Source organism: Pipistrellus kuhlii, unplaced genomic scaffold, assembly GCF_014108245.1.
Source record: "Pipistrellus kuhlii isolate mPipKuh1 unplaced genomic scaffold, mPipKuh1.p scaffold_m20_p_3, whole genome shotgun sequence".
NCBI classification, from domain to species: domain Eukaryota; kingdom Metazoa; phylum Chordata; class Mammalia; order Chiroptera; family Vespertilionidae; genus Pipistrellus; species Pipistrellus kuhlii.
Window position 1 is genome coordinate 38,582,183 of NW_023425529.1, and position 15,687 is coordinate 38,597,869.

At 38.1% G+C, this 15,687-nt stretch overlaps 1 protein-coding gene across 2 annotated transcripts in view; it reads right to left on the reverse strand.

The window, feature by feature from the left end:
• Nucleotides 1-15,687, reverse strand: part of NELL2 (neural EGFL like 2) — a 310,243-nt gene that overhangs the window by 149,765 nt on the left and 144,791 nt on the right. For both annotated transcript variants that reach the window (XM_045587932.1, XM_036457537.2), the window contains exon 13: nt 14,992-15,120. In XM_045587932.1, the coding sequence (XP_045443888.1) occupies nt 14,992-15,120 (129 nt within the window). The remainder of the gene's footprint in view (nt 1-14,991; nt 15,121-15,687) is intronic.

Here is a 15,687-nt window from a genome sequence, read left to right on the forward strand (position 1 = left end):
AAATATTAAAACCTAATTTAATAAATATATATTTACTTTGCCAAAAAACACGGGTTTTACTCATTAGAATATCCAAATTGCTGCCTATTCAGAGTTATTAGATTAGTCTAAACATTACTTCAGTGTTTGCATGAAAGATATGGAGCCACTCAGTTTCCAATGGCTTGTTTAGGCATAAGTCACCGACTAAGGTGCACTGCTACTTTTACCAATCTTAATCAATCTTTAGTGTGGATTAGGAAGTATGACCTCACAACTCAGTAAAAACAAGCACATGTTCTACAATTTCAATTCCATTTCTTCCCCCATCACATTCTTATTTAAGGATATAAACACTTTGTAAAAATATATTTGGGAGCACATTCTTCATATTAAAGGGGAAAAAATTACTTGAGGAAATTTTAAAATGGAATAAAAGGGAAAAGCAAAAATATTCTTATGTATAATTAAAATCCCAGGTATCTATTTTTATAACATACCAATGAATAGGATATGTAATTTAGAACCTTAATGTGCTTGCCTCTTAATCAAAGTTTCATGTTCATTAAATGTATCACCAGCTTCCTCAGTTCCAAATGCATGGGCTCTTTTTTGCTCAGGAAGAGTCATTTGCCTAAATAAACCAAGTCCTTCCCCATCGCGTAACTCAAATCTCTCACACCTCCATGTCACATCCATTTAGTTTGTCCCACAATCTCCAGGGAAATAAGTTTTCTTATTTACAATACTAATTAATAATAAAACTAACATTTTCTCCAATGTCTGATGCTTTGGCCATACCATTTTATTTTCCTTCACAACATCACATGTGCCAACAGGTCCCAAACATCATCTCAGGACCATTGAATCAACACTGGAATTGTTTTATTTGTGCAGTCTTGATCTGGTTCTGGCTATCCTGTTTTTCTCCCATTAATCATGCTCCAACTTCCACTGCCTATCTTCAAGTCCTTTATTCAGATGTCCTTCACACACATGATAATCTTATTTTATATTAAAGTTGGTACTTCTTTTTGAAAGCTAAAGAATACATAGAGGGGGGGAGCGAATTGTAAAAGGAATGCTAATAGTTGTGCTTCATTTCAAGCCAAGCATTTGTTAAATTGACTTCAATACTTTTAAAAAATACAATTAGGACGTATAACTTGAAATTTTGGAAGGAAAGACAAGAGCTGGTATTTATAATTTAATCTTTAAGCTATACTTGACCTTAAACTTAATGGAGTTACAAAAATACTTTTCCCATCAATTAAATTATTAAAAATTTTAATCATATGATGCCTCTTTCACTTCAAATTAATTCTTTTTCCAGGGAGAGAAATAATTTTCATTTATCTAATGAAAAAAAAAATGATAATGAACTGCCACTTCACCTAAGACACCTGCAATTAATTTAAAATGAATTGTTTAATTCTAAGCAGACATTTTCTCCCTGATAATAATAATAAACAGGGACATGCATATGTAATTATCAAGTATTTTAATCTCTTATGCACTTACAGAAAAATAACTTAAATCCCATAGTTACATTTAAAATCTTATCACATAATTTGCAAGTGAGGAAAAATAATACCTACTCTATAGTGAAGAACTGGCTAGAATATTATTCAAACCAGAAAGGAATTAGGCATGAAGTGATTTGGTTCTGGAAATAAACCTTGGTAATGTTACCGTGTTTCCCCGAAAATAAGACCTACTTACAGGTTTCCTTCTGAGTGAAATATAAGACATCCCCTGAAAATAAGGCCTCCCTAGGCTCTGTCTCAGAATGAAAATTAATTTACCATAAACAGGTCACTAGGGTCGCCCCGACTGGTGTCTAGCAACCAGTGACATTACTCAGAGTCCTGACATCACTGCTGTGTGGAGGCGGAGCAGAGACTGGAGTGAGTGGTGAGCCCAGGGCTAGAGAGAGGAGACTTTCACAGATGCCTGTAGGAGAACAGGAGGATTAAAGCTGATGGGATGCAGAGAAGGTGGTGAGTGCTGGTCTGTCTCTGGTGACACTATCTGATGCTCGCGGCCACCCTCATGATGACTGAAGGTTCTCAGTCAGTGGCAGACCCTGCTCCAGCCCAGATCCAGTCCCCAGGCAGGCACCAGGGGGCAAATGTCTGATAAAGGGGTAGGGGGATGTCTGGTGAAGGTGTTCAGTGGCACAGGGGTGGAGGGAGGGGGATCACTTAAAATGAGACAGGAGGATCACAGGGGGCAATCAAAATGACACGGGAGGGTCAAAAGGGGTTACTAAAATGGTAATCCCCCCTCTGATTCTCCTGTGCCATTTTGATTGCCCCCTCTGATCCCCCCTGTGTCATTTTAAGTGATCCCCTCCCCCCACCTTGATACCCCAATTCCTTTTTTTTACCCCTAGAAATGAGCTCAAAAAGAAAAAGCTACTCTGTGGAGTACAAGGAAGGAATCGTGGAAGACTCTTTGGGCCAAAAATCTTACTGCTTTCTGCAAAGAGATGATGTTGAGTAACCGATTGGTCCGAAAATGGCGAGCAGAGTATGATAACCTCATTGAACAAGTGGATAAGGGAAATGCTAAAAAGCGCAAGTGTGGATCAGGTTGGCAACCATTATTTTCTGAGCTGGAAGACCTGATCTGTGAATGGGTTGTTGACAGGAGAGCAAAGGTTTTGGTTGTGAATAGGGCTCAGATTCAAGAATTTGCCCTTGCAATGGCACCACAGTTTGACATAGCCCCTGAACACTTCAAAGCATCACAATACTGGCTGGATAATTTCCTTCAGCGAAGTGAACTGTCTTTAAGAAGATCTACCAGTACAACATTGTTTAGGTTGGAAGATATTCAAGTTATTAAGCGAGCACTTGCATTCAAGTCCTTTATTGATGATGCTGACTTCTCTAAATACAATCTTTTCAACATGATTGCTATGGATGAAACTGCAGTGTTTATGGGCCAATCAACTCAAACAACAATTGAACAGAGGGGTGCCTCCTTAGTGGACATTCCCTCCACTGCTTAGGAAAGTGCACGTGTTTCCTGTATTTTGGCAATTCGTCTGGATGGCACTAAAATCCCACCTTTAATCATTTCTAAGGGCAAGAAGGAAAAGATTGAACGTGTTTTGGGCATTTTTATTCTTGAAACTGAAAAAGCTTGGGACACACAAGCAGTTATAAGGAAGTGGGTCAGTTTAATGCTGCTGCATGGTATGCGAGGGAGCCAAAGAGGTGTGCTAGTCTGGGATGCAGCCAGCACTCACTGCACTAAAGACATGAAGACATTTCTTCATGAAAGAAAAATATCTCAATAGATCAGATAATGATTCCTACAGGAATGACGGCCTATCTCCAGACTCTTGATATTGTAATAAACAAGCCATTCAAAGACAATTTGCACATGGAAATTAATGACTACATTAAAAATAGAATGGAGAGAAATCAGCATGGAAACTTTGTGGAACCTAACCTGCAAGAAGTTGTGACTTGGGTGAAGAATTCATGGGAGAAAATCACTGACAGTTGCATTGCAAATGCACTGCGAGCAGGCTACCTTGACAAGAAGTCTCATTTAAAGACAGTGCTATTGCTAAACATGAGAGATTTGGTCCACTGATTCTGAAAGAAATGGAGTCACAAGAAATTCACCAGGAAATTCAGGAATTGGATTGTTATGATGATGTTTCAGAAGATGATGACATGATTGTCATTGAATAAATGAGTAAATTCTTGATACTATAGGATTCACAGTTTGTCTGGTTTGTGTTGACAACTACCATACTACCAAACCGTACACAGGTAATAAATTTCTCTTATTTTCATTTACAATAAATGTGTACCGTATTCTTCTTCGTGGAAAAATAAGACATCCCCTGAAAATAAGACCTAGCACATCTTTGGGAGCAACAATTAATATAAGACACTGTCTTATTTTTGGGGAAACAGGGTAGTTATAGAAATAGCTGGAGGTCTTATTATAATTGGTTTAAAATAGAAAATAATATTTTTATATGGCCTCTAAGTGTATTGTTACCTAAAGTTTTCAATACATTAATGGTGTAATATCTTAGTTACAAAAATAAATGCATGTTGCACTAATTGACTGATATATTGGTAGTAATAAATATATAAGAAACATAAGTTTAATCACAAATGTTCACCAATGATTTGTTTTTCTGGGAGGCATTTTCACATACTTAATCTCATTTATCCTCCACTCTCCATCAAACTCATGAGACACATTTAATAAGTGAGGAGACTGAGTCTCAGAGACACTGATTTGCACAAATTCCCAGTTAGTAAAATAGCAGAGGTAAGAATAAAATTCAAATCTTTTGTGTAATGTTCTTTCCATAACATCAGAACTTCTCCCATTTGTCAAAAATGGAAAGATTTTTATTTGATCAATTAAATAATTTACATTAATCTGTCTATTAAATCCCAAAATTTCTTCTGACGTGTATTTTTTAAAGATGATGGCAGGTGGTTGCACATAAAAATCTACAAAGTATCCACCCAGGTACCAGAATGACTCTTTGTGCACAGGGAATATATACAAACAAAATAAGTATTTGTTCTGATTTGCTTTTCAGCATTGAAACAATTGACTAGCAATGGGTGGTAATTATAACTTGTTTAACACTGGCAGGCAGTGTTTCCATTGTATAATACGACAAAGAAATGCAAAGGCAAGCAATTTGGTGAGCATGGTAGGACAAAGAAAACTCAAGATCATGCCAGAAAGTCAATAATGCTACAGGCTATGGACACAAATGTCCTTGGCTGCAGATGAAGCTGAGACCTCCCTTCAACATCTCCCCAGACACTTCTGAGTGTACCCTGCGTGTTTCTCCGGGCTCGGGAATATGCCAACACACACTTACCATCACTGCCCACTCCCCTGCCCCCGGGTATCCCCTGAGCCTTCTCCATGTTCTCTGAGTCTCTGCTAAAGTTAGTACATAGCTGTGTCCCTCTTTTTGTCCCTTTCAAAGAAGCTCCCTTCCCCAACGCTACAAAACTGAGACACCACCATGCAGCATGATCTCCAGTCTTCCCAGAGCTACTCAAAAATAGAAAGAAAGAAAAAAAAAGTCCTACCTAATTTTATTTTGTTCTTTGGGACCTATGCCCTACGGTAGCCTTGTTTCTATCTATATATACAAAAGGCTAAGCGATCATCGGAGCAACTGAAGGATGGAATGGTAGACATGACACACACTGACCACAGGGGGCAGACACTTATGCAGGATCTGCAGAGTGACAGCAGCTTTGCAGAGTGCCCTCTCATACTCCAGGATCCCTCCGGGGATGTCAGAGAGCCAGTTTCGGCTCAATCCCTGCAGGCCAGGCTGAGGGACCCTACCTGCCAGAGTACCTCTGCAGACGCCCTTTGAGCCATGGTGCCGCTATAGGTACAGCCCCAAGGAGGGACTGTGGGAGGTGGCTCCAGGGCATGTCTGCCCCCTCTTGTTCAGTCCTGCCCCACCAGCCACTGTCTAATGAATTTTCTTTCAATGTGCATGAATCTGTGCACCGGACCACTAGTCCTAAATATAAGAATTTATCCTCTTCCCCATCATCACATCATGTCTCTCCCACCACTCAGTATGAAAACCAGCCCAAAGGCCCAAGCAGCCCTCACATGCTTGTACACAAACTTCTCTTCATTCCTGGCATGAACCCAAAATCCCTAAAGACAATCAAATAATATGAACAGACACTGGGGGTAGGTGTCATGCTCACATATAGCCGTGTTTTTATTTTTTTAATCAGGAGATGTTTATTTTTTTTAAATATATTTTATTGATTTCTTACAGAGAGGAAGGGAGAGAGATAGAGAACTAGAAACGTCGATGAGAGAGAAACATCGACCAGCTGCCTCTTGCACACCCTCTACCGGGGATGTGCTCACAACCAAGGTACATGCCCTTGACTGGAATCGAACTTGGGACCTTTCAGTCCCCAGACCGACGCTCTACTGCTGAGCTAAACCGGTTTCGGCTATTTTTTTTAATTAAAAAAAAATATTGTTGAAAGTATTACATATGTCCCCTTTTCCCCCCATTGACCCCTTCTAGCCCACCCCGCCCCCCAACCCAGGTCTTCACCACCCTATTGTCTGTGTCCATGGGTTATGCATTTAAGCCATGTAACCATGTTTTTATTCTTTAATTAGCTTAAACCAATGTTTCTCAACCAGAAATATGCCCTCCAGGAAAAAATTTGATAATGTCTGAAGACATTTTTTTGTTATCACAACTGGGTTAGCGGGGGGATGAGGGTTCGAGGGGTGGACACAGGTGTGCTACTGGCGCTTGGTGGGCAGAGGCCAGGGAGGCTAAACATCCTAAAATGCATAGGGCAGCATGAATTCTCCAGCTGAAAATGTGAATAGGGCAAGGCTGTAAAATCCTGGTTTAAACCAACACCACTGTGATACACAGGATTATATGACCAAACAGGCTCAATAATCTACCTTCTAGTCAGGAGCACATTAACTAAAAGCTAAAACAGAGAAAACAGTTTTTGAAAATTTATTGTATCTTTAGAAGGATGTCCATATAAAATTAGAATAGTCTTTTTTTCAAGTTTTATGTAAGTAATCACCTGTGAAGCTTGTAAAAATGCAGATTTTTTAGAACCAATACTGACTTCCTGAGGGAAAATTAAGGCTGCACCCAGAAATATGCATTTTCAGCAGGCTCCTTGGGTGATGTTGATGCAATTTGAATCACATTCTAAGAAACCAGACTGAAGACACCACACTGTATCCTGACAAAAATAAACTGAGACTGTGAACACTGAAATTCCTCTCCACGTGAGCATATGGCTGAGAAACACTGGATAGCTACCAAATCATTAAGATGATAAATTAATAAACGCTAGGCCTTATCCCAGGGTTCTTCACATTTTCTGATGTGTAAGATCACCTGGAGATCTTGTTAACATGTAGATTCTGATTTGGTAGGTCTGAGGTAAAACTTGAGATCCTGTGTTCCTAAACAGCTCTCAAGTGTGATGACCTATATTGTTGGTTCTTAGACCAGCACGCTGAGTACTAAGGTCCTAAACTCCCAAAAGAGTATAAGGACCAGGACTAGTTATTTTAACAAAGCACAAAAACATCAATCACAATTCCCATTTCCCTCTGTGTCTAGAAAATGTGCATTGACTTTAAATGTGACCTTCAGTAGAAAGTCAGCTCCAGGAGAGCAAGTGCTTAATTGGTTTTGCTCATGGCTGTGTGACCAGCACCCACTCAAGGCCTAGCATATAATATATACTCAATAAGTACTGTGAGTAAATGAATGCTGAACAAAGATTCTCTATGTGAAGTCTAAAGATAGAAGCCAATCATAAATCAAAATTCCAAGAAGGGCTTGTGCATCCATCTAAGAGGGGGGAAAAGTGCTTGTTCTTAACCCTATTTAATACACAGATATATCATTAATTGATGACTGATTTATGGTTTCTTCCCTATTCATCATCTGAAGTGATCATAAACTCCCATAGACTTCTATGAATATTTCTAGAGGAGTGCATTCTTTGGGGTGGGGAGGAGAAATCAGCTGATCATGAAAGTCATACAACTATAATGTTTTGTTTTAAAAGAATAGTATATGGGTAGTCTTGATTTCTTTAACTTCATTTGCATGAGAACCTCTTTCTTTCTTTTTAAAATTGATTTCAGAGAATAAGGGAGAGAGATAGAAATATCAAGGATGAGAGAGAATCATTGATTGGCTGCCTCCTACACACCCAACTCTGGGGATTGAGCCTACAACCCAGGCATGTGCCCTGACTGGAAATCAAACCACAACCTCGTGGTTCATAGGTTGACACTCAACCACTGAGCCATGCCAGCCAGGCATATGCCTCTTTCTTAACTTGTAACTATGATTTCATATGTCAACTTGACGAGACCATGGGGTAGCAAAGCATTTGGTCAGACCTCAGTCTGTGTGTGTCTGTGAAGGTGCCTTGGAAGAGATGAACATTAAAGCTGGTAGGCTGAGTAAAGTAGACTGCCTCCCTAAAATGGGTGAGTCCCATCCAATCAGTCCAAAACCCGATTAGAACAAAAGGACTGAGTAAGAGGAAAACTGCCTGATCAGCTGGGACATTGGTCTCTCCTGATTCTCAGGTCTTTGGATATCGCTGAAATTATATCACTGGCTTTCCTGGGAATCCTGCTGACTGTAGATCATGGGACTTCTCAGCCTCTACAATCACATAAACCCAGTTCTATCTATCTATCTATCTATCTATCTATCTATCTATCTATCTATCATATATCTATCTACTTCCACTTTTATATCTCTTTCTGTCACTTTACAGTAGTCCCCCTTAACTGTGGGATATGTTCTAAGACCCCAGTGAATGAATTCCTGAAATCACAGACAGTAGCTATACACATATACCTGTGATAAAGTTTAACCTATAAATTAGGCAATTAACAGATAAATGATTTGTTCTTAGAAAGCTCAGTATACAATTTTTTTTCTTTCCTTATTAGGTGAAGGGCTTTCACCTTTCACTTTACAGTAAACACTTTACAGCTTCTCTTTGACATATCTGACTTGCCAGCATCTTACACTTGCACTTTGGGGTCATTATTAGGTAAAATAAGGGTTACTTGACCACAAGCACTGCAACATCATGACAGTAGATGTGGAACCCAAACAACTACTGCCTGGAAAATGACTAAATGGGCAGGTGCTGGTCAGAGGGATGACTCATGTCCAGGGCAGGATACCTAGGGATTTCATCACAATACTCAGAATGGGGATCGATTTAAAACGTATAAATTGTTTCTTTCTGGAATTTTCCATTTAGTATTTTCCAACCATGGTTGACTGTGGGTAACTGAAACCATGAACAATGAAACTGCAGAAGTGCTATATGTCTTTTGGCTCTGTTTTTCTGGAGAACCCTCATTAATAGAGTAACCTTGGACTTTTTAAATGTAAGACACTCTACCATAACACACCACGTAGAGTGCATCATTAGCCATAGTTTTGAAAGCTACAGTGTCTGCTAGAATCCCCTAATTAATCCCACAGGGCTCTGTCCTCTGGTTATTTATCCCCACTCTGTTAAACATGCCTCCCATGAGCTCCAGAAGGAACTTGTGTGCTGAGTTTAGAATAAAAAAAAAAATGAACTCATTCCACATCTTTCCCTCATATCCCTTGGAGCAACTCTGTGAGGCTATTACTCATCTTACTCTTGAAGAAATCCTCTCAGATTAGCCCTGTATTCCATAGTTAATAATATGCAGATATTGGCTACATTAGGAATTAATCACTAAACTAATTAGTTATGAGGGAGAGTGGGAGAGGGGGGAGGGGGGAGAGAGAGAGAGAGAGAGAGAGAGAGAGAGAGAGAGAGAGAGAGAGAGAGAGAGAGAGGAGAGAGAGAATGAGAGGAGTAGGAGAGAGGGAAAGGAGTGAGAGGGGGAAGGAAGGGAGGAAGGACAGGGACAAAGGTGGGATGGAGAGAAGGAGGGATGGAGGGGGGACGGAAGGGGGAGGGAGGGAGGGAAAGAAGGAAGGGAGGGGATGGGCAGGAGGGAAAGAGAGAGGGAGAGTTTTCCCATTGTCTTCCTGTGTGGGTTATTTAATCACAGGCTAAGCTCATTACAGTTTCTGTAATGCCAGTAAGATGCTTTCTGGATGGACTAGAGAGATTTCTTTTTTTCCTTTTCAGAAACATTTAATTTTTGAAGCCCATCAACTGCTTTAAAAAAATTTTTGTCTAAAGAAAAATCTGCATACCACTTTTATTTATCAAAACAAGAATTAGCTTAATTATATAATGAGCAAATTAAAAGTAGTAAACATTTTAAAACACCTAATTAAAAGATAGATGACATAAATTTGAGCCCTGGCTTTACTGTTTATTAAAAAGAGATTTGGGGCAAATCATTTCCTTTCCAATCTCTTCAGCTTTCTGAACCACAAAACAGGAGATTCTAATCATGACTCCATCATAGGATTGCTGGATGGAATAAGATGAATGTAAAAGGCATTTTAAATGCCTCTAAAAAGCCATTTCATTATTAGAAATTGATGGTGTTTTTCATTGTAGCCTTTTTGACAAACAATAGCAGGAAAGAAGAATGCAAAATAGAAGCAGAGACATTGTATGTTTTCATTAAGAGCTACGTTCACATTACCACATGGGCTAGAATCTTGAAATTCAGAACAAGAAAAAAGGTAGACGAGATATCATTAGCTAATGGACTGTATTAAAAAGACAGAAATGAAGTAGTAGGAGAAAGTATTTCTTCTGATACAATGATTTAAAAAAAAAAAAGAAAATAGATATTTTTGTCCTTTTACTAAACATTCCATTTATCGGTATACATATAATTTAATAAATAATTTGTTGTTCTACTCAAAATAAAATTTAAGTCCAATACATACCAGTTTAAAACAACTGAATCCATTTTTAGCTATAAAAATTAATATAGCAATTAGACTTTTTTTACACAATATAAACAGACCCACTAAGTTCAATCCTTGTCCTAAATAATTCTTTGGTGCTGAGGTAGCCTAAAAAAACCCATCTGTTCAGCATATCTAAGCATTTCAAACAATCAATAAACAAACATATCTTTTGTTTTTTAGTTGTAAAACTTTATTTATTTATTTCCCATCACCATTTATTCCCCTATACCCATTTCCACCTCCACCCCCTCTGTTCCGCAGCCATCACCACACTGTTGTCCCTGTCTATAACTTATTTCTCTTTTTCTTTCTTTTTTGTTCAATCTCTCCATCCCCACCACCACCCTCCACCACCAGCTGTCTACTTGCTCTCTATGATTCTGTTTCTATTTTGTTTGTTTGTTCAGTTTACTTGTTGAATTCTATATATGAGTGAAATCATATGGTACTTTAAAACACCTATGGTACATTTACACAATGTAATACTACTCAGCTGTAAAAAGGAAGAAAATTTTACCATTTGCAATGGATGGACCGGGAGAACATTATGCTAAAGGAAACAAGCCAGTCAGAGAAAAAAAAAAGTACCATAAACAAATGTATCCTTTACACTCTATTCAAGAAAAATAAACAATCTATGACAGCAAGACACATATATGTCTCTCTCTATTCAAGAAAAATAAACAATCTATGACAGCAAGACACTTATATATGGGAGAAATATATATTAATACATATATATGAATATCTTAGTAATAAATAATATAGTACATAATTATTATATATAACAATTGGACAATACAGAACAAGGTACTATTTCTTTAGTCAGATAAAATTTAAAATTTGATTTGATAAGTTAAATCTATGTGCACTTAATCTATCAAGAAAATTTTCAAGGAAAAAATAAAAATTAAGCAGTCTAGAAGGGTAATTAAATCATTGGTAATTAAACCAAGAAACAAAAAGTATTTCTTTCAGATTGCATTCATTTTCTAGGGCCACCATGGAGTACCACAAACTGGAGGCCATAGCAACAGAAATTTGTCTCACAAATCTATAGGCTAATGGTCCAAGGGCTGGTTTCTTCTGAGGACTGTGAAAGAGAATTTGTTCCATGCCTCTTGCCTAACTTTGATGCTTGGCTGGTGGAAATCATTGGTGTTCCTTGGCTTATAAGCCCATCAACCTGATCTCTGCCTTCACAATCTGATCATGGCACCTCTCTGCTTAAAACTTGCCATTGGCTTTCCCTTGTTCTTATCAGGAAACCTCAGTCATCACTCTGCCCTTTAATTGCCTGCTTCCCACCTTCAGTCTCATCAGGCACCTCTCCCTTGCTCTCTGCTTTGTGCCAGTTCTTACAAAGTCCTTCTCTCCACCTAGAGGCCTTTAGACACGCTGATTATTCCACCTAGGAAATTCCCTTTTTTCCCACCCTACTTATAGTCCTGGATGATTTTTACTTAATCTTCAGATTTCAGAAAAACAAAAAGCAAAAACATCTTTTCTTCAAGCACTACCACCCACCCAGATCAGACCTCTGTTAACCTGTTTCTCTTTCAGGGCATTTGTCCCATGTGCAATGCAATGTCCTTTGGTGTAACGATCTATTTATCTTTCTTGCCTAAAAGAGTATCAGTCATTATTATATCTTATTTACTGTTTCACCTCTAGCCTGGCTTTGAACAAAGTAGGTATTCAATGCATATGTGTCAAATGAATAAATGAATTTCAATATTTACCAGTGTTATCTTAACACTGATCAAGTAAATAGTAAAAGTCAATAATTTCAATTAAACAACCCCACGGATTTAGTAAATGTACATTACTTACACATTACCACTTGCTCATTTTTTTTTATATATAATGAAAAGTCATATTTCCTAGAGGACCAGAACTCTACAAGACCAGCTGATTGCATAACATTTTTTCAAATGTTGCTTCTAAGAAGTCAAAACATCCTTAAAGTTAGCAACAACAACAACAAAGTAAAACCAAATTTGATCAGAATACTACAAAGCCTGTTAACATGTGTAACAGAAATAATATTAAATGTCTTCATGTATAAAAAATTCAATCCTATGTAATAAAGAGCTAATACGCAAATGGTCATTGCACCCTTGCACCCTTGCCTTGGGGCCGGGGGACCTGAGGCTGCACCCCCTGCCCTGTGGGGCTTCATTGGGATGGGGCCAGCTGGGTCTGGATCTCACATGATTTCAAGGTGCACACAGGTAGGGCGAGGATTTGACTCTGGGTCCTGTGGCGCACCCCAGACTCTGACAAAAGGAAGATTTTCATATACATTTTACTAATTTTCTTTCATCTCTGACACTTCTATTGTAGAGAAAGGGCAAAGGGTAATATTTAAATATTTCTTCTAATTAATTCCCTTTTAATGTGCACAAATTTCATGCACCAGGCCACTAGTATCTCTGTAATAACCCAACAAATTTTCCCATTACTTTCTTAACTTTTGAAAATTACATCTTTAAATGACCAATACACATCATGAAGCAATTTACAAACCATTTTTCAGTCTGATCCATTCCAGATGTCTCTACCATGAATATCCTCCCTCCTCCTTGTCTCCCTTATCACTTTCCAATCCGGCCATCAATATATTTGCCTAGACTCCTGCAGTAGCCTTCCAACCAGTCTTTTTGTGGGCACTTTTGTTCTCCCCACCACATCCAACTCAACATTTCATCGAATACATTGCTGGAAGAACTGTCCTTCCAATTTTGAGCATGTCATTCCTTTCTTTAGAGTCCACTCCACATTGTCTTCATGCTGCCTAATTCTTAACTGCCTCTCCTCTGACTTGTCTGCTTCATCACATTATCCTTCTTTCTGTTTCCAGAACAGCCAAGCTGGTTCCTACTTAGAGTTTTTCTACCTGCTATTTCTTCTTGTGGGGATGCTCTGTTCTGGACCTTTCAATGTTGCTTCCTTATCATCAAGTCTGGAGTAAACTACCAACCTTCCCTTCTCCAGCCTCAGAGGCTTTCCCTGACCCATCCCACCTAAATTACTCCCCAGTCACTCTCCATCACACCATCTTGTTTTCCTTTTCTTCCCATTACTTATTGCTACCTGGAGTTACTCACATAGTCTCTGCCTGCCCCTCTGCCAACTCCACCCCCCACAGAATGTAAGCTCCTGAGCACAGGAACTGTATGAGACTTATTCACCATTTTCCATCCAGTCCTAGAAAAGTGGGGTACAGTAAGTGGGTGCTCACTAAGTACTTACTACATGAGTTGAATATAGTTAGCAACAACAAAAGCAGCAGCTCGAAATAGAAAATGATTATCATAAAAGTAAGATTCAAAAAGAGGTATCACATGAATCTATATCATGTGGTTTCATATACATATTAACAGTATCAGTGGGGCTTATTACATACTAGAAATCTTAAATATTGTAATTAAAATACATTATTTTATTAAGTAACTTTAAATACATTTCTTGTATATAATCTTTCAAAATGAGGAATTTTAAATAAATCTTCATTATGAATGGGGAAGGGAAGCCATATGTCCTTCCTTAGGCAAAAAAGGAATAGTCTCTTTAGAACTGATTCAGAAGCATTTAAAGGAATACTTTGGAGAAAAATGTCAAAATAAACACTGACTTTTAAGGCAAGAAAAAAAAATCTATTGAAAGCTAAGGGAAACAATAGAAATTGGTTTCCCAACAGCCAATAAATCACTGTGTAGCTAGGCAAAGGTTAAATGTTTATACTTTGGAGGTTTTCCACCTCCAAGGACCAATAGCACATTTTTGACATTTGGAAAGGGCAAGTCTAGAACACTCCAAAGGTCCAAACCCCACTATAGCAGTGTTCTTCCTTTCAAGACCCATTAGCTAGACACACAGTTAATGAGAATGGTTCAAATCTGTGCCCCAGGCAAATCATAAATTACTACACCTCATGCACTTCTAGATACTTCATGAATAGTTAAAGCCACAGTATTTATGAATGCCAAGGACTTCCTCACTGTATTTGGATTGTTTCCAAGAGAGAATAAACTACCTTGGGTATTAGTTGAGATTTTTAAAAATAACTAGCGAACCATTTATGCCATTGGCGCTATTTACTAAATACCACAAAGCATCGGTACAACTACTGAGATTACTTACGTTAGCAAACAAAAATAGCAGTGGGCACTTTATCTTCCGTTTAATTGATTGCCTTTGTTACACAACATTGTCTGGAAAAATCTGCCTACAATGTTAACTGCAAGCCACTGTAATCATGTGTCAATATGTGAATTACCTGAACATCTAATTATGAAAAAAAAAGAGAAGGCAATTTCACAGTGGGAATATTGTTCTCATTCAAGAAACCAGCCATATTAACTTATTAGTCTGACATACAGCAGATAACTGAAAAACTTTAATTTGAAAGATAAATTACTTTTAGCTGATTAATATGCTCCAAATTAAATTCACCACTTTTAATGGGCCCATCAACTTGACAACCTGGAAATGAATAAATTTGGCATGCAGTAATCTTAGGAAATGTATCCATTTGAGCTACAAATTGGCACGAGGATTACCTTCACAGTAGGCATTGTCCTCGCGAAGGGCCCTAAAACCATCTCGACAGCTGCAGACGGCCCTGTCATTCAGATTTCTGCAGACAGAATTCTCCATGCAGTTATGCCTTTCAGAACAGAAGTCATAACCTACAAGAAAAAAGGAACTTGTGGAGGTAAATGAACCATGACAAAGCCAATGAACCCCGTTTACTTCATATTTCCTTTTGATTTAGAAGTAATTTTTCCTTACATGACTTTTAAAGTAATATCTTTATCCAGTGTTTACAGAACCACGTGCTATGTGTACTAAAAACTTTCTCTTTCTGTGTAAGCTCAATTAATTCCTATTTCAATTTAATCTATGTCTTATTTCATCTTATTTCGGTCTTTGTAAATGCTCTCTAGTTCCTAATATTCTAATAACAGTCCTCCATTACCTGGAACAACCATTCTTGGAGTCCAAAATGTAGATATACAACCCAGGAGATAATATAGTGAGAAAGTGATCTGAGAACTGGTGGTGGAACATTATTGGTAACTATAGGTAATACAATTCAAGTCAGATGAAATGGGTACATTGTGTATTTAAGAAATAAAACAGACAGCCAGTATCCTTAAAAAATATTTAAAGCCTGTTTAAAAATGAAAATTACACCACTTCAACCTAATTTTCTCTCGAAATCTGCCAGGCAAAATATGTCCACTCAAAAGAAG